This window comes from Streptopelia decaocto, assembly GCF_964273445.1.
Source record: "Streptopelia decaocto genome assembly, chromosome: 7".
In the NCBI taxonomy this organism is placed as follows: Eukaryota; Metazoa; Chordata; class Aves; order Columbiformes; family Columbidae; genus Streptopelia; species Streptopelia decaocto.
In genome coordinates this window covers 7,277,921-7,302,293 of record NC_138661.1, presented here as the reverse complement: position 1 = coordinate 7,302,293, position 24,373 = coordinate 7,277,921, and the positions used below count along the sequence as shown (strand labels likewise).

Sequence of the window (24,373 nt, the reverse complement as noted above, 5' to 3'; positions counted from 1 at the left end):
ACCTGTTAGAGAGCAGTGTAGGGGAAAGGGACCTGGGGGTCCTGGTGGACAGCAGGATGACCATGAGCCAGCACTGTGCCCTTGTGGCCAGGAAGGCCAATGGCATCCTGGGGTGTATTAGAAGGGGGGTGGTTAGTAGGTCCAGAGAGGTTCTCCTGCCTCTCTACTCTGTCCTGGTGAGACCACATCTGGAATATTGTGTCCAGTTCTGGGCCCCTCAGTTCCTGTGTAACCTCATTTGGGTGTTCCTGCTCCGGCAGGGGGATTGGACTGGATGAGCTTTCGAGGTCCCTTCCAATCCCTGACATTCTGTGATTCTGTGATTCTTGTATCTAGGCATTTTTATAATCCACATACTCATATTCTGAGTGTCGATATATATGTGACTGGGTACAAAGGCAGAGAAAACCTTTCAGTAGCTAGCAGGTGTGATACAACAATCAGTAAAAAAAGGAAAAAACACCTACCCTTGCAAAGAGCTTTATTTTTTGACATCACATAGGGTATTCCTCTGCTGTGTTTTCTAAAACTGAAACCTTGTGTTCATCTTTGCTACAATTTGTGTGATCTCGTTTGATATGATCTTGTGCATTGAGATGAAAAATCCCAAGACTTTCATAAAACAATGAACATTGTATTTCTGATGAACTTTAGCATCTAATTTTTACATAGACATAGTAAAAAGCACTGAGAAATGGAAATACAGTTTTTCTATTAGACAGGTTTTAGGAAAGCACCGTGTTTCTTTAAAAATGCCACCTCTCAAACAGGGGCGATAAACAACAGTAAATGAGTTTGAAACAAAGTGAGTTTCTGGAAGGATATAGAAATGTGTGGAGGGAAGGCATTATACACTGAGAGATGGAAGGCATTTTTTCCTTTCACAATGGGTTCTTTCTTGCCATTTGTAGGATACAATTGTTTTTCACAAAAGCAATATGGAAATGCATAGCTGCATTCTACTATAAAATACCTCCGAGCAAAGATTATTAAAAATGACAGGCACATCTCTGTGTATTTGATAATGTCAAGAGCAGAAGTGCTGCGCATTGCTATTATGAGGTATCGGAATAATTCTCTTTTCTGGAACATCTGTAATGCCTAATGGAAGAATGTCATTTGCCTCGGTAAGGCACCTTAAACTTGCTTGACTTTAAAAGCATCTTTCAATCCACTGCTATTCAAGACAGGACTAACAAAAGATACATTTAAGGTTTTGCTTAAATACTTTGCTGAATTTAGGCTTCAGAAATTAACTGTTTTCCATCAAACAGTGTTCACTGCATCACCCTTGTAATAGTACGTTGCCAGGTGTGATTCTTGGGATTGTGCCTTCAACATTTACTTTCAGGCTGCAGCTACATTTGAAAATGAGTTTTGACTAGTAAAGGTGTAGAGTTAAAATGCACTGGATGTTTTTAAGTAACTCCATGTATGGACATTATCTGTATGACTGATAACACTGAGTGGCTGTATGAAATGTATGGGTAAATTCAGTAAATAACTCTGTACACGTGTGTGAGTGTGTGCATAAATATAAATTTTCAGTTTACACATCAGCATTTGCAGTAATTTGTAAACATACATAAATTTATTTGAAGTTATCCTTGAATTATGAATAGCATTTACTGGTGCATACATATTTATTTTTAATTACTTTTGTTTTATTTCAGCTCTTCTTTATGCAACTATTTTTGGAAATGTCACCACCATTTTCCAGCAAATGTATGCCAACACCAACCGATACCATGAGATGCTGAACAATGTGAGGGATTTCCTAAAATTATATCAAGTCCCAAAAGGCCTTAGTGAAAGAGTCATGGATTATATTGTTTCGACCTGGTCCATGTCTAAAGGAATTGACACAGAGAAGGTATGAATACCTGAGGTAACAATTTAGATAGCAAGAGTTTTTCTCCATTGTGTGCTTTCTTAGAAACAGGACTGTATGACAGCGTGTAACTTACTAACAAATTCTTAACTGCATGTTACTCCGTTATGATGTTTGTGTTTGGATCAAAAACTGGATGCTTTAAAAATGGACTGTATTGCCACTTTGGAAATATGCCTTTATTTTTCACTATGGTAAATGTTTTCTGCTTTCTAGTCTTACTTTGCCTAAAGTAATAATTTTAATAATTTTAGAGTAATAATTTTAATGTACTAAACTGTTGAAATCAACAGGAAATTGGTGTTCAGATTGGTCCGAGAATGTAATTTGGTGTCTAACCTACATCAGTATTATTCTGAAATGTATTGGCATCTGTGAGTTGCAGTGAAATGACTTTGATTGGCTTGGACCTTTCATTGGTGCCCAGGACATTGACGTATCCATCAGCATAATTACTATAGGATTTAATGGCAGTTGAGATTGATCTCCTTGAGCTAAAATCTCTCGGCTAGAACTTAAGGCTTTTGGTAGAGAGATACAGAAAATGGGGCACTACCGATAGCCATGCAGGGTGGAAGTCCTACAGGGCTTTAACCCTCAGAAAGGACTGGTCAATTAGGTTTCTTCAAAAGCTGATTAAAGAAGATTGTCTTCAGAGTGTGATTCATCATGTCCCAGGACAAAGTGAATGGTCCTCAGAGCCCCTCTTTCTCCATGATCTGTGCAGTGAGTCTCTCTAGCCTTGGATGTTTTAGACAGCTGAGGTCAGATGGAAGGATTTCCACCTGCAATACCATGAAGGTAGGCAAGATATAACAGCTTTAGGTCTGGAGTTTTGGTCAGTGCAGATCGGTGATGCTCCTGTGGCTTATGTGGACCTGATACACATCAGCTGAAATTAGGCATTCAAGCTCCAGTTTCCATGAAGATTTCTCTCCTAAGAACTTAAAAGGCAATTGCCCGAGGGAGGGTAAGGAAGTGTCATGACAGATTAATATCTTAAAATGTCTAGTGCTTGCACAGCTTTGAAGTTCTTGCTTCAGTTGAATCTGTTACATAATATGGCATGAGGATGCAGCTTGTTTGGATACACCAAGTTGAAGTTGCTCCACTGAAAAATTCAGTTTTACATCATGCTGATTCAACAGCAGTTATCTTATTAATCATCTGCTGTGAAATTCTGTTTACCATCACAAATATTACTATGTTAAGTAACAAGGATTTTGATTTCTTTGATTCTTGTGCTTCACTGTGTCACAATCTTAAATGTGTTAACTTCTTATACACTAATACCCTAACTTACCAGTGCTGATTCATATGGTGTTAAAAGTGAGCTTTTGTATTGTAAACTACTGTAAATGCATTCAGTCCTATTGTGTAAACTCAAAACCCTGTGAAAATTCAACTTTAATTTTCATTTATCTCCTTGCAGTTAAGCCAGTGTCCTGTATTATTCCACTACAGTTTCATTAGATTTTAATGATGCTTCGCAGTTAATTAGGAGAACCAATGCTTCAATTACTGAAATTTCTTTCCATAGTTTCCGCATGTCCAGTTTTATAGATTATAAAAATGCAGTTAGAGCCAAAAATTTCGAGTCGTGGTAAGCAGTGTTCTCTGGTCTGTAAGAGAGTAGTGGCTGCTTAGCTAGATAATTAATATGGCTGTAAAATCTGTGACTTAGGTTTTTAACAATTTTCCCTTGGTAAAGACTTGCCAAAAATTAAGCCTGGATTTGAAACCTATTTAAAACAGTAGAAGGATTTCTGGAATCTCGGCATCTGGACATCGATAGTTGCATCTAATTGAACTTACTAGAGAAGCTCATGTTACAGAAGAACAGAGACAAGATAAACATTAAGATCTTGAGCATCCACTTGAATATTTTGGTGTTTTGTGTCCCTTACAGCCTGAAAGTCTTCAAAAGCAACAGCACCAGTGGCCTGTGGTGCCTGCACTGAGCATCCTGGGGTCTGTATAAGTGTAAGGATCTGGCATTTTGCTTACAGCTGCAGGACCTTACCCAAAATCAGGATTTGTTTTAGTAAAAGGATGGAAAGCTGTGTCGTAGCCAGGCAGCCTTCCTAACCTTTATCTCCACTCAGGAAGGTGTTATGATGTGCTTTACCAAAACAAATGAGAAAATATTGTAAATCCCAGCTGGGAAATGGTAGGAACAATGGTACAGTCCCAGTGTTCAGTCATGTAGAGTGGATTGTTTTTCTTGTTCCTTCATTACCCCTCCAAGCCCTGTCATAAAACCCTCTGCATTTAAAGTCAGTTCATCTGCACTAACTCTAGAGAAGCAAGCGGATGGGAGGGCACTGTAGGAACCTCCAAGGTACACAGAGTCAAGTCAGTTTTGTTATTGTAGGCACAGTGGGGCTAGTGGGACAACATTGCACCTGCAGCTGAGCTGCTAAATCCAGATAGTGCTCCAGCACAAGCTGGAAGAGGAGATTAGTGCCCCAGGTCTTGCATTGCTTCTCTGCACTGCTTTGTCTGGCAGCCTGGACATGACCTTAGGGATTTCTTCCCATCTAGTTTTCAAAGCTCCAGTAATGAGACTCTGACCAGTCTGTTTTCTGGATATGTTTGCATCATGTTATTTCCCATTCTTTTTCATTTTTATGAACTTTTCAATAAGCTTATTATCATGCAAAACACATGTGCTCATGACATATGATAATTAGTGAGGAATTTGTCATCTTTTCAGTTTCCATCAGACAGCTCAGACAGTTTGCATCATCCAAGGATGTTTTTCAACCTAACATACAGCATTACATCCTAAACTGTTTCAAATATATCTGCATTGTCACACTGGCATGTGTTTTGCTACATCGTTTGCCACAAATTTATTATACATTTCATTCAGTCACTCAGCATGTTGAAATGGCTTTGTTTTGAAATCTAAATTCAAAGAACAAGAAGGTTAATGTTCTAACAAAGAATGAAAGCTCTTATATGAGAGTTACAGTAGCTTCCTATGGTGATGAACAATCCTAGTAAATTGATGGAGTAAAAATAAGCACTTGCATGTGTTTCTCTGATAATTAAATATTATAAATTAATATATGTTAAAATAAAAGTTAATAGCTTGATTGGAATTACTGCAACTTAACACATAGATTTGTTGCATCAGCTCTCAAATATCTGTCCTTGAATGACACATTCAATGTGTAGTCCCAAAGAAGATCTTGGCTAAAACTGGTCAGAATGAGTCCTTAGATGGGAGCTGAAGACAAAGTTAGCATGGAGGAAGTTTAATGAAGGTATATTCCCTGCTGCTTGTGGGAGAAAGCTGTCCAAAACAGAACTTTGTTTTAAAGCCCTAGTCAATTGTCCTTGTATGTGAAAGAGGACTTGTTCCCCCAGACTGAAGAGATGATGTCTTAAGCACACAATTTTGGCTTTCCTCTTCTCTTTGGGAATTGCTCATCTTCAAATCCTGTCTTCAAACCACAGCGCTTCAGCCTGTCTCTGGGTGTTCCCAAATAAGGAATTAACAATGACACTAAAAGCATTAGCATATTTATTATTATTACTTAAGGGGAAGTAAGTGGCCTCTGATATATAATCTTAAATCACTTAAACATGAGAGCCCTCCTGTGACAACTGGGATGATATATGTAATACATGCATATGGACTCTTATCTTCTTGTTTAACAGTAGCTCAGATAAGATGGATTTTTTTTATTATTATTTATATTGCTACAGGTTTCAGGTTTATTCATCTAATAATGAGCAGGGCTAAAATGGTGAGAAAACCAAGAAGCCTTTATATACTAAATGGTATCTCTCATCCAGCAGGACCTGTTTTTTTTGAGAGACATTAAAAAGAGGCAGTATCTTCTCTGTATATGATCACTTTTAAGCAGCTGAAAAAAATCTTTTCAGTAATAATTTAATATATGAAGCGCACATCAAATTCAAATCTCTTAGTTTTTATTGAAATCTCTAGGCAGCAAATGAAAAATTTATAGATATTAGCTCTTCTATAAGAAATAGGTCATTATACATAAAAGCAGAACAACCATTAACTAACATGCAGATGTCTCGAGGTCTCATCTAATGATAACGTTCTGAAATACCAGTAAAACCCAAAGATTTTTCTATTCCTGACCTCTATGCTGTCATATGGTTTATGATTTGCTCAGCAAGCAATTAAATAGAAGTCTATCATGTTTTAACAGTCATTTCGCTCAGAAAAGCCATAGGTTGAAAGAGAAAAAAGGCATCTGTTTTGTTTCAACCTAAGCATCAGTGGCAATTCAAATAATGAGAGCCAATTCCACACTGCAATGACTGAAATGGAAATAATGGGAAAATAACATAGTATTAAAACTATTCACTGCTGACCCACTAAGCTTTCATACAGAAGAGATGGGTTTATGGTAAATAGATACAGGTTGTAACTTTATTAAACGTTAATCTACAGAAGGACAGTGAAGTTTAGTCATGTTTGCTGTTAGCAAGACCTTCAAGTAGGAATTAATGATACGCTGAGATGAACAGGGGAATCAGGCTGCCATTCCTACAGTGTCCTATCACACAGAAGTATCTGTAAGTGCTGTCTGGATGTCCTCGTGGATGACCGGGGTAGAAGGCTTCCAAGCTTCATGGCCAAAGAGAACTTCTACAAAATTAGGTGTGACAGCTACATACATTTCCCTGCTGAAGAGGGAAGGTAAAAATCATTTGGACAAGTATTTTCTTTTCGTTGTAGAAGCGGGGTTGTTGGTCGTTCCTTGCAGATCGGGACGAGGTGAACAAGAAGTCTTCCCTCGTCTTAGAGAGCTGAGCTGGGACCAGGTACAGTTGCAGTCCACGGTTCTCTGGAGAGCGGTCAGGGTCTCACTTCCTTCACACGGGTCCAAGAGTGGGGCCTGTCACCAGTGGGGCTTTCTGTTTCACCTTTATGGATGGTATGGATTATTTACCTCCTGTACGCACTGTGCAGAGCCAGGAAGATTGTCCACAGTTACCTCTGCCTGCTGGATGTGTTCATCTTGGGATTGATATGGATTAGACTAAGAAGTGCCAGAGCTATGGAACAGCTCATGAGTTTATTTTCTGGGGGAAGGAGTACCCAAGTGGATGGGTCGGGCATTTTCCTGAGCACTGTCACCAAGGGGATGGAGCTGACAGAGGGGCTGTCGTTTCCAGAGACCGCATCTAGGGGAAGGTCTTCTCCAGATCTGTTTTCTTAATGCTTTCACCCTTGAATGTCTTTACATAATGCTGCATGTTGGAAAATAAAGCCACCTCCTTAAGAAGCACAAAGTAAAATAATCCATTGATCGACTCCATTCTTGCCAAAAGTTGTCACTCCAAAAGATGTTGTGACTTGAGAGATTATTTCATGTATGCCATATTCTTTCAGATGTTTATTTTTCTTTCTTTTATTTAAAAAGTTGATTTTAATGATAGAATTCCCTGTTGTCTGCTATCCTTTGCCCCGTTGGAAGGTCATGTGATGATTTTGCTAGAGGTAGATGTTATGGCTAACCTGAAAACAATAAAACCGTTAACTGTTCTGAGACTTCTACAGCTCTTAGGCAACCTGGGATCTGCTACTTTGGGTTGTTGGTGAATGTTACCAGTGTGCCACAGTGTGTTAGACAAACCAGCAGGCCCCGTGCTGGTGAAACACTTGATTCTTTAAAACACATGATGATGCCTCTCATCTTCCCCTGTTTTTCAGACCTTTAGCCAGGTTCTGTCTGTGTTGACAGTGCTGAATTTAATCTAATCAAGAGCCAGTTTCTAGGGATTTTGATCTTGATGCTCAGTTAAAAAGTGGTTAATTTTGTTACTATACCACTAAATCTAACCATTTTGATCACTGGTTCGGATCATGTGTCGTTAACAAGAAAACAAGCCAAACTCCACTAATTAGACTTGATTTTCAGATCTCGGTTTCTGAGCATTTAAATTCAAGTGACCTTGGATTTTAGTGCAATTAAAATGCAGCACACCACTGCTGCTGAAATTTGATTCTTAGTGCCAAGATACTCAGTGATGTATTAAAGATTAGCCTAATGCATGCAGGGTTAATAACTGCTCAGTTCTATACATCACCTTAGAGTTAGTGACAAAATTACCTGATTATTACAGGAAAATGCTCTGTGATTTGCCAATCAGCTGTTTTCTTACCTTTGTACCTTCGGCCTCCATCCAGTGCCAAATGTAACACTTAGAGCCCGGTCTGCAGAAGACTTCAACAGTCAAATGAGCCAATCCTTCTAAAACCCTGAATAGCTTGGTCAGTTGCCTAGAGGGTGTTGTGTATTTTTGGAAAGAACTGACCTTTATTATGACAGATGAATATGTCTGAAAATACATAATAGCCTTTCTCTGCAAAATAAAAGAGCTATTGGTGGCCTGTAGCTGGTTAGAAGTTAGAGTTTAGTCTATTTATTATAAAAGCTGACAGTCTTTAGTATTTCCAATATGTATTATGGTTATTCGTTTAGGAAACGATCCTTGTTATTCAACCGCTAAGACTGTTTAAGCTCTTCACTTGAATATCAGTCAATATATCCCTTAGCTACAACTCCAAGAAAGTGAGAATCCTGTATGCTGAAAGAGAATTGCAAATAGATAACATTCATGATTCACTGGCCTCTGCCCTTTTTGTTAACAAGTCTTAACAGATTCTGTAATATTTGCTAAGCTGTTCTGTAGTGTATTCTTGCTGGGGAAGATTTTTTTAAAAAATACTTAAACCCACCCTAAAAGATATTGTTTGGACACACTCTTAATCTGTACAGTTTTTGTTTCGATTCATTTGCTTTTCTTTGAGTTCTTTATAATCTCTGCTCCCCATAGAGTTCTTTGAAATGTTCAAGGGGTTTATCTTAAACTGCCTGAGCATGCTGAGGAAACGGATGGGAGAGGAAAAAAATCAGATGGAATCTCCTTGGGAGGTTTCATTCCCCCTTTACAGATCTCGAGCTGAAAAGATAGTGAGACGTTTTGTGCCAATTCCCTGTGAATCTTCCAGAGCTGGTTATTGCCTTTCCCAATCTCTAGCAGCAACCAGAAGCTTTTCACTCACCGCCAGTGTTTTACATATGCCATGGGGTGCTCTAGACATGGCAGCAGTGTTGAATCTCTGCACTGGGTGTCGTTGTGTTGAGGTTTCTACCAGCTGGATGCCGGATGGTGATGGCAGAGCTCAGCAGTTGACCTATACTGACTTCGAGGAGGTTTAATTTTCTGTGCAAAGAAGGGGAGTGATAAATGTTATTCTGTCCTTTATTTTCTCCTATCTCAGCTTTGTAGTGGTTTGGGTCTTTGTGGATATATGTGTACTGTTCATGTGTGGCATGGAGCCTTGCTCCTTTTCTGGTAGAAACACAGCTTATACAGCCAGAAAAGATTTTCCTCTGGGTAGAATCTGACTTCCTCCTTTGATTTTGCACTGAAAGGCAGCAGGCTCTTTTCTTTCATGCTGCTTGGATGCATATGGGAAAGCTGACTGCGAAGTCTGTGGCTACGGATTTATTACAAAGCAGCTTCGGTAGGAGCACAAGCATCTGGTCCCTGCAGACTTTCTGCTCCAAGTCGCATGCTCCAAAACCATCAGTTAGTAAAGCATTGCAGTCAGCAACCTTAATATCCTGCCTTGCTTATAAAGTACAGGTTTCACTGAGAAAGGTCTTGAAATCTCTAAGGAAATTTCCTCTTCAGAAATCTGTCTTGCTGTTTTTTGATACACTGCTGAAAGAATACACAGGCTGTAACAAGTGTCCCAGCTGAACTTGGTTCTAATTTAAGGGTTCTACTGACATGATGCGTTGGAGGCATTTCTCTAACAGCGAAACAGTAAATTAAATGTTACAGGATATCCTCTCCCTTGAACTGAAATTCTCGTTTACACCCGTGTGTGCATTCGTACACCATACAGACTTATGTACAACCATGTTGCTACTAGTTTGTATCTTTTTAGTTGCATGTTGCCTGAGAAATGTTGAGATCTCATTAAGAGCATTTCACGATAAGGATGCTGAAGTCTTGTGTTGTCAATAAGGGACAGAAGAAAATTTATCTCAATTTGAAGTGCTCATTTTCTGCTCTTATGATCCTTGGACTCTTTTATCATTAGCTTCCAAATGCTTCTATGTGATTCTATATCACATTATGTGTATTTTTTGGAAGCAACAAAATGATTACGAACTATAATCTGTGTCACCAACAACCCCGTTCTACAGTACGACTAATAGAGAAGCTGGTGGCATCTGTGAGACCCCTTCTGAATTCATGACATTGTCATTTGTAAACACACAAAGAAGTGCTGCAAAGTCAGGTTGGAGCTTGTGAAGTCCTGTGCTTGGAGCATACAGTAAACATGAAGCTGAAGATTGAGATCGTGTATCTTTCTTTCCTCTTTTTTTCCCCTACATATAGCTACATTTGTCTTTATTATTCAAAGCTCCTTTGCCAAATCTTTTAATATTAAGTATTTCTTTTAGTTGTCATCTGTTTCATTCTCTGTTCTCAGACAAGAAAGCTGAAATAAATGATATTTGTTCCTGGCTAACTCTTGGATCATTACTCATTTACTGCTGTACTAGCTGATAACTGGTATCTCCATACATCTCCTTACAGTAATATGTCATTAGGAGAATCACTTTATCATGACAACAGAAAATTCCTGAATTATACTTTCTAAGACTGGCTTTTTCTGTGCGATGGAATTTTTTTCTGTCTTTTCGTATTACGGCGTGTGATGATAGATATGTTTGTTGTGTCTGTAAAAAGAATAATGCTTTGAGTGATCACTTTTAATAGTCTGTATTTAGCTCTGTATTTGTGAGGAAACAATATGCTGCTTTGCACCCAAGTGGCTTTTCTTCTTGAGGGACACAATTAATTTACACTCCATAAAACAAAGGGCCCTGCAACATCTTGGAATCTTACAGTAATAACCTCTGCAATATTTTGACCAATTTTTCCTGAAGTTTGGAAGCTTAAAAAGTAAAATTTGGAAATCAATCATGTATGAATGCACACATTTTTCTAAAGAGCAGTGTTGGAGAATTTGTAGCTCATGGCCTTGTTAAGTCAAAAGCATTTATATTACTGAAAGTATTTAAGGGACATAAAAAACTTCTAACCATGATTTAGGCCCAAGAGTAGAAAAAGATGTTAAAAATCATCAATCATGATACAAAAGAGAGCAGATTTTTTCATTAAATTACTATTGAGAAGAAGAAAGATGGCATGTTTCTATTTTATTATAATAATGACAAACTTTCTATTTGATCCAAAAGTAGGGCTGTGGTGGAACAACCACTCTGAAAGGAATTATTTTTTTTTACTGGAAATACTAAGGTGTATCCATATTTCTAATGGTAAATAGAATGGCTCAGGTAAGTATAAGTTTGTAAAACTGACATTTGCCCCTGATAAAATTATGGAAATATGATATGGGACATGGTCAACAGTGACTCAGACAAGACATTAGTACTAATGCAAATGATGGTTTATAGGGAATATGTCTTGTCAAATATATTTATTATTAATGTTATCATAAAACAGACTTATGCAGGGTGTTCTAATGCATTCTGCACAACGTTTTGTTACAGAAAAATAGCATTAGCCGAATTAATTTTTTCTGGGCTAAATCAAATAAAAAGTAGTTATCTGGTAGATCTGGGAAGGTGGTTGCAAGTGAGAAATAGGGAAATTTCCAAAGAGATACTGTGCTTCATAGTGTTAAGCACAAGAAGTATCACCTCTCTTGTTTATTCAAGATGAGATCAAGAGGTGACCTGGTCATGGTCTACAAACATCTATATGTGGAAGAGATTTCTGATAGTTGCAGGTCTTTTATCTGAGCAACATGATGAGATGTGCTGGCTGTTGGCTGAAATTTTTTTAAAAATCCGTTCAGAAACAGCACATTTTAAAAGAGAGAGTAGCTCTCCACTGGAACAACTACCCTACATCATTTGAAAACATTAAATTAAGACCTTCTAGGCTATAACTTTACCAGCTATTCTGGGATTGATACGAAAATTATGAGTGCAAGAGGTTAGTGCAGATGGTTGCAGTAGTCCCTTTTAGCCTCAGACTCTCATAGTACAGAGGACAGGAGAATAACTTCTGCTTCATCTTTTTGCATTCATTATATCTTTAACCACAAAGGAACTTTTATCTATTGAAATAAGGAAGGGAACAAATGTTATTATTAAACTATAAATTGTTTACCATTTTCCCGTTACCTCCCAAACCTCTTTTGCATTGAACAGAAGAAAATCGTGGCTTTACTTCAATATTAATATGACCATTTGCCTCAAAGCTTAGTCAGGGTTACCAGAATCTCCCACTGTTTGCTAATATTCAATAGTGGTCAACAGATTGACCCAATGTCACACTGCCTGCAGAGCAAGCTGCCAGATTAATTCCACACAATGAGAAATTAATCAGTACTATTGATCTGCAGTGTTCTTTACATGAGCCTTGCAGAGTGCTCTTAATCTCATACTCTTTTCTATTATTTATCCTAGAAAAACTTTAAAAGGTTTTATATGTTTTTCAGTGCAATTAGCTACCGTGCATTTTAGGCTTATGTTACTCTGTTTAGGAAGATGTGCAAATATTAAACACAAATTTTACAAACCTAACAAGACCCACAGGTTTTCACTTTCTTGAGGTGTATTTGCGTTATGATTTCAATAGGGAAAGCTATTTAAGGTAAGAAATTAATTGAAGATCTTATTTAATTGATCTGCTATGAAGACATCTTCATGTTTGCAGAACAGTTTTTCATCCACCTTCACCTTTCATAAGGTTTCATAATACTTTCTTTTTGCTCTAATCTCAAGCTCTTTGCCTTTTCTAGTCTGGAAGCCCTCCGGGGCAGGTTACTTGTTATATGTCTCTTTGGCACTGAAAATAAACCTTAGGTGTGTTTGAATACATGTCGGTAAGTGGTCATCTGCATCAAGACTTGTATACTAGGTTTTCTGGATGTGAGCAAAATGTGGTGTTTTCTATTGTGAATGGTCCATCTTTGCATGTCTTCAAGCTCCTTCAGCTCTGAGCGTCTGTTCTGTGCTCCTGCAAGGATTGAGCGTAGCAGCGGGTGGATAATCTGGGCACCAGGTCTGGAGGGATACCCACAAACAGGACGTAGTAGTGCCACCTGCAATTCTGGAAAACAAAAGTGTGAAAACTGTTAGGAAGGAGAATGGTGTAACGGGATGGTCCCTTCTTCCAAATCACCCTTTCACCTGCAGTGAAAGCAGTAGATGGGTAGAAAAAGACTACCCCAATGCAAGATAAAACTCCCATCCAGAAGCTTTATGAAGTAACTGGATGGATGTAGCTTAAGATCCACCCAGACAGATCTGAAGATCCATCCATTCAGTTATTTCAGAACGTGGGCGCTGGCCTGGTGTCATATTCTCCGCTGACTATTTTTCACCTTTCTTTTATTCAGGTCCTCTCAATTTGCCCAAAGGACATGAGAGCAGATATTTGTGTGCACCTAAACCGGAAAGTTTTTAACGAGCACCCTGCCTTCCGTCTGGCTAGTGACGGCTGCCTGCGAGCCCTGGCTGTGGAGTTTCAGACGATCCATTGCGCCCCAGGGGACCTCATCTATCATGCTGGGGAAAGCGTTGACGCTCTCTGCTTCGTGGTCTCGGGATCCCTAGAAGTCATCCAGGACGACGAGGTGGTGGCTATTTTAGGTACTGTGAGCTCTGTTGAAATGTTTTTGGTTTGGATATATTTGCCTTCTGCTTAGTTTCAAATATTAACTAGTCTTGCCTAACATCAGCTGGGACTGCAGGAGGGTAGCAGTTGTCATAAAGTGGAGATGTCCTGTCTCCAGAGATACTGTTCTAGAAGAAAATCCTTCATCTTTTATGCCATTGGGAATGCTCTTTCTGCCCAATATTGCTCACTGGTCACGGTGACAGTATGTCTGAGCAGAAGGGAATGGCATCTGTGTGCTTGACATCTTTTAAATAGCCTGGTAGATGAAATGCACATTGTTTTATATATCCGTCTCTCAGGAGGCTTTCCACATTAACCTGCACACTGGGATTTCCATTTGTCTCTGTTCTAGCCAAGAATAACACCTGCAAACAGTCTCTTCAAGGAAGCAAAATTATCACTTGTATTGAACTGGCTTTATAGAAAATAAATAGTCTGATGTGACTATGCAGAGACAGGGACGCACCATCTATCCAGCCATAGATGTGAAAAGTCTGAGTAATGGGCGACCTTCAGGTTTAATCATCCTGTAACTCCACTCTGGAGTCTGGTTTGCCAGCAGTGGGTGGGAAAGAGCCTAATGCAGCCTCCTTATGAGCTTGTATGGGATTGGGAAAGGTGTAGCAGATGATGAGACTGAGTGGTCAGCACTGGTGTTGAGGCAGGAATCATCCTCAGAGGCAGAACAATGTAGAGGAAGAACTGGTAGCTCTGCATGAAAACCATTCAGAGTCTGTCTTGCCTGTTTACAATAGATCCATTTCTTGTAGAACTCATCTCCTGCCTCAATATTAGCTATTTGCCTTCTCTCAAACTGGAGCTGTGGCTCCCTGAGGGCAAATCCAGTGGGTGGCCTCATTCTAGGGGACCTCTCACTGAACCTCTCTACTGCCTCTTCCTCCATGGGTCCCTCTTGTATCTCTTGTGGACGATGGCTTGTGGGAAGAGGGCAGACATGGGGAGTCAATATTGGTCATGAATCAAGGCTTTAGCTCCTTCCCAGCTGGCAGCAAGGGAAAGGAGAGGAGAAATTAAGACAAGCATGTAGCCAAAGGAGGCTCCTGATGTGTTGCCATACAAGCACATGTACACGTGTTTTCCACTGGGGTGGGACTGGGCAATGTGCAGGTGTGTGGATGGGACTGCATGGGAATGGCTCCTGGGAGGCACAACTCAGGTCCTCCCAAGTGAAATATAACAAGGGAAAGTGTAGAGTATTGCATCTGGGTAGGAACAACCCCAGGTTCCAGTATAAGTTGGGGAATGACCTATTAGAGAGCAGCATAGCAGAAAGGGATCTGGGGATCCTGGTGGACATCAGGATGACCATGAGCCAGCACTGTGCACTTGTGGCCAGGAAGGTCAATGGCATCCTGGGGTGTATTAGAAGCAGGGGTGGTTAGTAGGTCGAGAGAGGTTCTCCTTCCCCTCTACTCTGTCCTGGTGAGACCACATCTGGAATATTGTGTCCAGTTCTGGGCCCCTCAGTTCCGGAAGGACAGGGAACTGCTGGAGAGAGTCCAGCGCAGAGCAACGGAGATGATGAAGCCAGTGGAGCATCTCCCTTATGAGGAAAGGCTGAGGGAGCTGGGGCTCTTGAGCTTGGAGAAGAGGAGACTGAGGGGTGACCTCATTAATGTTTACAGATATATAAAGGGTGAGTGTCACGAGGATGGAGCCAGGCTCTTCTCAGTGACAACCAATGATACAAGGGGTAATGGGGTCAAACTGGAACACAAGAGGTTCCATTTAAATTTGAGAAGAAACTTCTTCTCAGTGAGGGTGACAGAGCCTGGAACAGGCTGCCCAGGGAGGCTGTGGAGTCTCCTACTCTGGAGACATTCAAACCCGCCTGGACACCTTCCTGTGTAACCTCATCTGGGTGTTCCTGCTCCGGCGTGGGGATTGGACTGGATGAGCTTTCGAGGTCCCTTCCAATCCCTGACATCCTGTGATTCTGTGAAGTGGAGAACATGAACTCAGGAAAATACACATCCATACTCTTGAAATACCTGCTGTACCTTTCTGTATTCTGGTATATACTGAAGTTTTTTAAAAGAGAGATTTAATATAAGGATGAATCTGTTGCTATATTCAGATGTGAAGTCATTATGGTGAAAGCTCCTAAATCTACAATTTCCATAGTAAAATATTCCTTGTACTTCACTCACTGGACCATTTCATTTTTGTTATAAATCTCAGGGATGATAACGTATGTTTGCTTACAGCTATTTAAAAAAGAAAAGCTTGAAGAGAAAGTAGCAGCATTTAAACAAGTAAATGGTTTTCTGAGTATTAGAAGGAAAACAAACAATGGATATGTAATTTACTGAGCTAGAACCCATCACTAATTGGATTACATACAAAACTTTATTGCATTTAATAATGAATATTGTGTGTTTGGAAAGACAGTACTAACTTTTTGTTTCTACCTTATAGATATGGTAAATCCAGTATCTGTGTTATTCTCCATTTGGCTGAAGAGACCTTTAACCATATCTAGTTAAAGTGAATTACCTTTAATTACCAAAAGTGCCTTTGGTTCTGCCATGGCTGCTGATGGGCGATCCCATAACTCAGAGCTACATTCATTGTGTGCTACAGGGTTTAGCAGAATGTGTAAATTTAACTTAAAGCAAGATAAACTGCTTCCTCTGGTCATAGAGCACACTGAAAAGCTTTTTGTGCTCTGGCAGGTTATATAACAGAAGAGTGAACTGAGTAATTATGAGGTGTTGTATCCTAAAAATTCACTGGTGAAAGAAATTATCTCCCAGATGTAGTTGAAAAGACATTTATAGTGGCAGCTGTGGCAACTGAAATAGTGTCTGTAGATCAGATGATGAAGAACATAATTTTATCGAACTGCTCTGTCTTGAGAAGTTTGATCACAAGGAAAGTGAATCTACATAAGGGGGAGACCAGGTTTAAAAGCCTCTGCCTAATATGAAAACCTCTGTAGCCTGCTTTGAATACTCCAAGCATCTGCTGTCACACTGGGTTTCTTAGGGAAAGTCAATTTATGGGGTTGTACTACCAGCCTTTCCATCTTCCCCATCCCCAGCAGTAACCTAGGGTGGAAATTGGATGAGTGTCCTTTGGAAATTTGTCCTCATTAATTCCCTCTATGGAAGCAGGACATGCACTCTGGCAGCCTCTGCTCCTTGCCTAAGTTTGCTTTGCAACTAGTACTTTGCAGTTACTGTTGTAGTATTGTAGTAGTGTATGGTTATTTAATATGGTAGTGTTATTTGCCTTGCTTAAAGACAGAGAGGTGTGTTGTCCTTTTTTTTTTTTTAACCATGTTCACCCACAGATGGAAGTTTTGATGTATTCTTATACGTGGAATATCCTAGAAAAGTGCATCAGGTAGGAACACCAAGGCAGATTAAAAACATGTGTCTTCCATCTCTTACATACGTGCTTCTGTCCAAAGGGCAGGGCTCCATCCTCCCTCACCAATTGCTCTGTGATATTGCTCCTTTTTCCCCTTCTCCATCTCCCCTTATCACATTCCCTTCCCTTGCATCCCTGGTGAGTTGGCACATCCAGGCTCCTTGCCTGCCGAAACTGTCCTCAGGAGCCTTGGCATCCCATCCAGATGTTTTCTGCAGGCTCCACTGTGGAGACAGTCAGCTTTTTGTTCGGCAGCAGTTTTCCCAGCTCAAGGGCCCCAGTTTTTAATTTCTTGTGCTTGAAAGCAGGTGAAACGCGGTGATTGGCAGGGCATCTTGCAGCACTGTGACGTTTTGTTCTCCCCTAGTTTGGTTTTGTTCTCATTTGTGCCCAATTAAATGCCCAGCTGCTGCAGTAATCAGCATTACAGAAATCAGTACAGCAAGAGAATGAATCCAGTTGCAGATTCGCAGTTTGTACAACTCATTAATGAAGATACCCAGGTGTCCCATTACATTCTCCTCATTAGTTATCTCCATTTCTTGAGGACGGTTTCTCACCTTTTGCATGTACTGACTAGTGCTGTAGCTGAGAGCGCAGCCCATGCAGAGCTGGTGTGGTGGGGTGCTGCTTCTCTGGAGAAAACAAGATCCAGTCATTTTAACATAACTCATCTGCAGTTGCCAAGATAATGGAGAAGGGCAAACAGTCTCGTCTCTAATTATCAAAACTTTCCTAGCATGCGAGGTGACCCTGAGAAGGCACATCAGTAATTTTCCACAGTCTCAAGCAGGAGTAAACAATTTAACTGCCACCGCTCTGCATGGGGAGGTGTTATCAGCGGAGAAGTCTCAGGAAGGACCAAGGGTTTGAAGTCCCCCAGGCTAATAAAATGAGGCATCTGCTAGCAGAGGGCACCTAACAACTCACCCTGTTGCAATTAACCTGAATTTGCTCCTGGCGAAGACTTTCTTTTGAGTGGCGAAGCCAACCAAGTGTCTCTGGAAGCTGTTTTCCAGCTCCTGCTATTTGCACAATTGACTGTGTAAGTTGTACAGTAACTTAAATCAGGCAGATTGATTAACAAGGTTTAAAGAAGTCGTTTCGCCAGCAGAGAAATAATGACCCACCATGTTCAAATGTTGATTGTAGGAATGGATCAAAAATATTGCTCAAACTGCATAGTGATAAAAATATATTGAGCAGTGAAATCCTTGTGGAGGCTGCTGATGAATGAATTCAATTTTGATAGTCAAGCCAAGATGAATATAGATTAGTAGCTCATGTTTCAGTGATACTTAGGGTCCTGATCCCATATGTATCCAATTAAGTTGTTATTTGCCTTTATGTGTTACATGTTAATTCTCAGCACGTTCTGCCTATGGTCCCAGTGCAACAGGTGTTTATTGGATTTATTGTTTTTAGGCCTGACAAAGTTCCACTTATTAAAGGTCTGCTTCATGAATTATTTCCAAATATTTGGTGTGGAAAGGGAATATTATGCAGTATCAGATTAAGGGAACCAAGAGTGCAAGTGGCATTCTTCTTTAATTTGGTATGAAAGCTGAAAATGGGGATGAGTCTTTTTCTGCTCTTAATTTTGCATGTGTTTGGAGATCAAGAAGTTAATTTTCCTACCAGATCACACAGGGGAGAGTTCTTTAGAGGCTTAGCAAGTAACAGCTCCTATTCAGGTGAGCAGAAGACCCAGGCACTCCATAGCTCTCATCCATGGGCATTAGTAATTTGATGTTTGGAATCCATGGGTCAGCACTTCGAATTTCATTTGTGTGATACAGGTGGGCATGTGCTTTGTCCAGGACAAGACTGACTGTGTGACTGTATGACATAAAAACTGTCACTGCAACTACATTTCATAGCATTAGTAGCTAATTCTGTGATTTTAATTAGCTTAGTTGCAGCTTGGGTTACTTCTCAAGTGGAATGAAGGTGACAGAATTTGCCCATATGTCAAATCAGCTCTTAATATTTTATACTGAACTTTTTGTTGTTGTTTTTCATGTGAAGTAAGCCAAGGCAGACTAATTGTGTGAGTTGCACCTGGTAGCAGTTTACTAAACAGCTTGTGTCCTATTTCATCTATAGGAAAAGTCTCTTTTGTTCCAATGAGTTAAAAGCTCTAAATTAACTAAGAGGAAAATTATTCATAAAGGAAAGGTAGGGGTTTTTTTTCAGCTAGTAGACTGTAATAATTAAGGTGATGCAGGCTGTTTTTTAAGTACTGAATCTCCAAAGTATGTTGCAAACTACTTGAAGGATTAGTGATCTGAGAACAAATGCAATGTGCAGCTCTGCATCCTGCAATTCTTCTTAAATACCTGCCTTGGAATAAGTCATATCTTGCAGGTCTGGGCTGGCATATGTAGTACCATGTAAGACTTAGTCCTACTGACACTTGTTCGAAAGTGTTATTACCTCTTATTGATAGAGTTGAAGGGAATGTTCAATTTTTCACATTATTTTGTAAATTTTAAATATTTTTGCCTCTATCTGTGTGATAGTTAACTGCAATAAGAAGCATCAATCTTAATTTAGTGCCAGCTGGTGTGTTATAGATGCGATCTGCGGCTTCCAATGTCAGAAAGATTCCTTTCACTGAACTGAAATGTTTTTGAATTAGACCTGCATGCTTCACTACCAAACCCAGGAACTAAAATGTCAGGGGCAAGGCAGTGCAAGAAAAGGAAACTTATTTAAAAAACATGTGATATATTTTTTTTCTATCAGCCTAACAGTTTGGGGCAATCTAATTTGCCTTATGGGTATTGAAGGTGGTGGGAATGGTCATGCTTTCAAGTTTATTTCCTCGGTCAGGAAGCACAGAACCTTACTTCTGTATAAAATCAAAATGGAGATATCCTGTCTCCAGGAGCTACGGCTTCTAGAAAAATAAGAAGTACTAGGAGACTTGCACTAAAAGTGAGAGAGTTGGGGAGGATAAACCCTTCCCTAACAGGAGAATAGCCATATAGACCTTTTGCTCTTGCAGCAGTCCTAAATGCTGGAAGAAAAGTGAATTTCTTTTGCGTTTTTAGGTATAGATGAGGAAGGTTGCACTGTGTTAAATAATGCAAAGTACCTTTGCCAGCATGGACTTCGATCTCAGTCACAGTCTCTTGTTATTATTTCTTTGCTGGCTATTTTGACAATCTTTGAGATGCTAGAAATGCTGTTTTGTCCAATCATTGTTCCTTTTCACATGTTAATGTGCTGTCCTGTAGAGCTGGATTTCTGACTGGTCAGCTCTGATCTGATTTTCAAGGGAGTTCTGACCCTTCTGGTTGCCCTGGGAAAGGCTGAGGTTTTGGCTAAAACAGTGACAGAGGCAAGAAGCCTTTGCTCACAGTCTGTAGACATCTTTACACATCATAGGCTGTGTATATGGGAAGCAATGATGTTCCAGCTGGCAGGAGACAGCTGATGAATTTGCACCACTACGTCATTCTCATCTTCTCCAGATCCCCTCTTCAGATATAAACAGCTCTATCAGCTAAGTCCAGAAATCCAGCCAGCCCAGTAGCCTGTCTCCAAAAATGTCCAGTAGCAGATGTGCAGGATAAAGTAAGAAGATAAAGCAAGCAAACAGTGATACCTCCCCAGAATATTCCCCAACCCACCATTAAATAGTGTTTCAAGGTCTTCCTCACCCAGAGGGAAATCTTTTGTGTTTAGTAGCCTTGGATGAATTTTATTCCATTAATACATCCCATAATTTTGTAAAGCTATGCAACCACCCCCAATGTCCCATGACAAGGAGCTGCAGAGCTTACATACTCGCTGAACCTTCACAGAACCGTGTGTTGCTCTGGGTAACAGGAGCCGATTGAGCCCTCCTTGCTCATTGGATTTCTGCATCAGTTTGAGATACTCTGAAGCTGGAGTTTTCACTGCAGATGCATAGATACAGGCAGGTGTATTTGTATGACTATATATACCAGTATATGTTATTATGACTGCAAGGATTTGATATTTGGTCATGGACCTCCACCTCTGTGCATTCTACTATCAATTCATGGCTTTTGGTACCTGAGCTGATAAGATGAACATTTTCTCTGCATGATTCTGTTTTACTGATTCTGCAACAAAATCAACCTTTGCTTTTTGTAAGGAACAGGAGAATTGAGTGCTTCATGATGGAAAGCCTACATTATTCATCACATCTACCTTTTGCTAGTGTGACTGATGGGATTTTGGACATGTTTTAAAATGGGTGGAAGGGTAGCTGGCCTGTTAGCTAAGACTGCAGAACACAGAAAAGCACCTTATCACCTTAAATCTTGGTCCCTTTTATCTGTTTTTCTTCAGTGCTGTTTTTCACCAAGAACAAGTTTCTTTCACTGCCTGTCCAAGCTTTCTCCTAAAAGCCCCATCAAGTTTCATGTCTACTCAGATATTTTTTAGCTCAGTTTCTGTCCCCATCTGGAGAAGGTTGAATTTTGCCTTTACATAGGTATATATGGGTTCTGAGATGCTGTTTAATGAGAGTCTTTCTGAGTCCAAGGACTTTTTCATTCCCTTTGCAAACTGGGGGAGTTTCTTAAGGCCTGAAGACTTTTTCTGCCTGAAAGGTCTGGGTGTAAGCTGTTGTCTCTCAAATTGGCAAATCAGTCCATGGTGCAAGGCTGTGAAGAACATCTGCTCCCTCACTTCTGTATGGGACAGTTACCGTAATATAAAAGACAGAGTAGTGTACAGAAATATCGTAATGTATTATATAGTTACATACCATATGCTTGTCTCTAAATATATATACAAACATGCCTGAATATATATGTATGTTTTATGTGCAGGGATATGTACATAATATACCGGCAAATTTTTGTCCATGTTTAGGATGATACTAATGTAGCTATTTCAGCTACATGGTTGTCAGCTAAAATGATGGTTGTCACCAACACCTTGCACATGGCTTCTTGGTTTCTGTGGTTCTTTCAGTTCCCAGATCCTTACACCCAGGTTTCTGCCAGCTTTAATCCAGCAGGATCCAAATCCTGATGCTCCCTTTCCCCTTTCTTCATACCAAGTGCAAAATGTATGCAAGCAATTCGCACTCTAATTGTACAGCAGTGTTTTTTTTCACCAGTGCCTCAGGCACTGTGAGAACAGAGGCAGGAGGACTTCCAAGAGCTTCACCTCCATTCAGGAGGGGTCTTAGAATCACAGAATCATGAAATCATTTCGGTTGGAAGAGACCCTCAAGATCACTGAGTCTAACTGTTAACTCTGGCACTAAACCATGTCCCTGAGAACATCATCTACATGTCTCTTAAACCCCTCCAGGGATGGTGACTCCACCACTGCCCTGGCCAGCCTGTTCCAATGCCTGACAACTCTGTGTGTGAAGAATTTTTTCCTAATATCCAATCTGAACCTTCTCTGGAGCAACTTGAGGCCATTTTCTCGCGTCCTATCACTTGACACTTGGGAAAAGAGACCAACACCTTCCATGCTACAACCTCCTTTCAGGTAGTTGTAGACAGCGATCAGGTCTCCCCTCAGCCTCCTGTTCTCCAGGCTAAACAGCCTCAGTTCCCTCAGCCACTCCTCATCAGACTTGTGCTTCATACCCTTCACCAACTTTGTTGCCCTCCTCTGAGTGCTATGGGTTCAGGGCAGTGCAGATTTTGGACTTAACATTCTGAGACATCAACAAATATCTAGGGGGAGGCTTTGAAAAGTCCGCATCAGCCTCAAGTGCCCCTGTGTGCCCAGCCCAGCCCCAGGCTCTCCCTGGAGAAGTGCACATGTCATACATGTGTATAATATATATGTGCCTCCAAGGAGCTGTTTCAGAACAACCAGTTAAATTTTCTGTTACAACTCTGAAACTTTTTTTTTTTTTTTTAATTTAGTTGCACTGTGTAAAATTAAACTTGAATAAATAATTACCACTCTCAGTGAACTACAGTTAATGGGAATGCAGTGTAGTACATTGATCTCTGTATTTATGAGAAAAGACAGGTTGTTTTGGAGAATCTAGTTGGTTTTGTTTCCATTCCATCCTGCATTTATAACAGGCTAATGAGAACTGTAAGTGTGTGGGGGAAACGTCAAATTCAAGAACCCTTAAATGCTTCCAAGATTTTATACTTTCTGGAGAGAATAAACCAAAATGTAAGAGGAGCTTGTAGCTTCAGCATTCAAATCCAGTGACTGGTGGCTCATGGAGGAGTGAATAGGTTCAGTTCATCATATCCCAGCCTTTCTGAGGAACCCAGTGCAGCTCACTGCCTCACTGAACTGAAGACCATGAGAAGTTCTTTTGAAGTTTATGAATGGTGATTTCATTTATCCGTGGTTTGGGTACACATTCTGTAACACAACATCATGCAGAGATTTGGAGTGAACATCCACTGCTTTCAAGCTGTTGGCTTGAATTAGCTGTGTATTACCTTAAATTTAGAAAGAAAACGAGTATTCTGCTCATATTTCTGTGGGAAAATTGTAATAGTCCATGTTATTGAATTCTGTCTTTTTAACTGCACTCTGCAGCTGATGAAACAGGACTCAATTCTGCCTTGTGTCCACCTCAGAGAGCAAATCCATTAAGCAATTTTGTGCATTTCAGAAAAGGTCTGTTTTCTAGAAATTATGCAACTGTGCTTAGTATGTCTGTGAACCAGGTTTTGAACTGTGGGTATAGACAAGGACAATTAACTGCAAAGGGTAATTTCTAAACAGTACATTAGAGAAATGATATGTTACTAGGAAATACTCTGCGATAAGGAAATAGTTTTAAAGCAACCTGTTTTATAAATCATACCATCTGTATTATGTATTGTAGTTCATTTTGATTACATAATATGTAGAATTATTTAAAAGCAGTTAAGTGAGAATGCAGTTATAACCTTTCTAAAATATGATTTTGCTATATGGACTTTTGTTAGAAAGTAAAAAGAAGGAAATGAAGGTAAGCACTTTCACATTTTATTTTACTCTACCAGAGAAATATTAGATATGTTTTACTAGATAGAATACCTAAAGCAGAGATAGAAATAGAGAAATAGAACCTCTGACCCCCAAAAGTAATAAGATTGGATACATTATTACTCTGGTCTATGTTCTCAAAATAGAGTTGAGTGAAATGTTGTGAGTTCTTGAAGGTGGAAGTATTAAAATATATTTCCTTTTCTATCCCCAAATCATTAACCTTCACCAAGGTGCTGCTTGAGGTACCTGAAATCAATAGCGATACCACCACTGACTGATGGATTTTAGTTTCTTTTTAATAACTGCTAAAAGAAGGAGCTTGGATATCATTGGTATTTGAAATGAAAAATGGCCTTTGTACCATGGTTTCTGGTTCAGGATTTTAGGCATCAGCCGCAAACC

The 24,373-nt window shown here is 39.9% G+C and overlaps 1 protein-coding gene across 1 annotated transcript in view; it reads left to right on the top strand.

Annotated features, from left to right (window-relative positions):
* The window catches only part of KCNH5 (potassium voltage-gated channel subfamily H member 5), a gene marked incomplete at its 3' end in the record, with an annotated part of 157,334 nt that overhangs the window by 102,516 nt on the left and 30,445 nt on the right, over nt 1-24,373 (top strand). The window contains exons 8-9 of the mRNA XM_082058753.1: nt 1,674-1,873; nt 13,344-13,596. Coding sequence (XP_081914879.1) covers nt 1,674-1,873; nt 13,344-13,596 — 453 coding nt within the window. The remainder of the gene's footprint in view (nt 1-1,673; nt 1,874-13,343; nt 13,597-24,373) is intronic.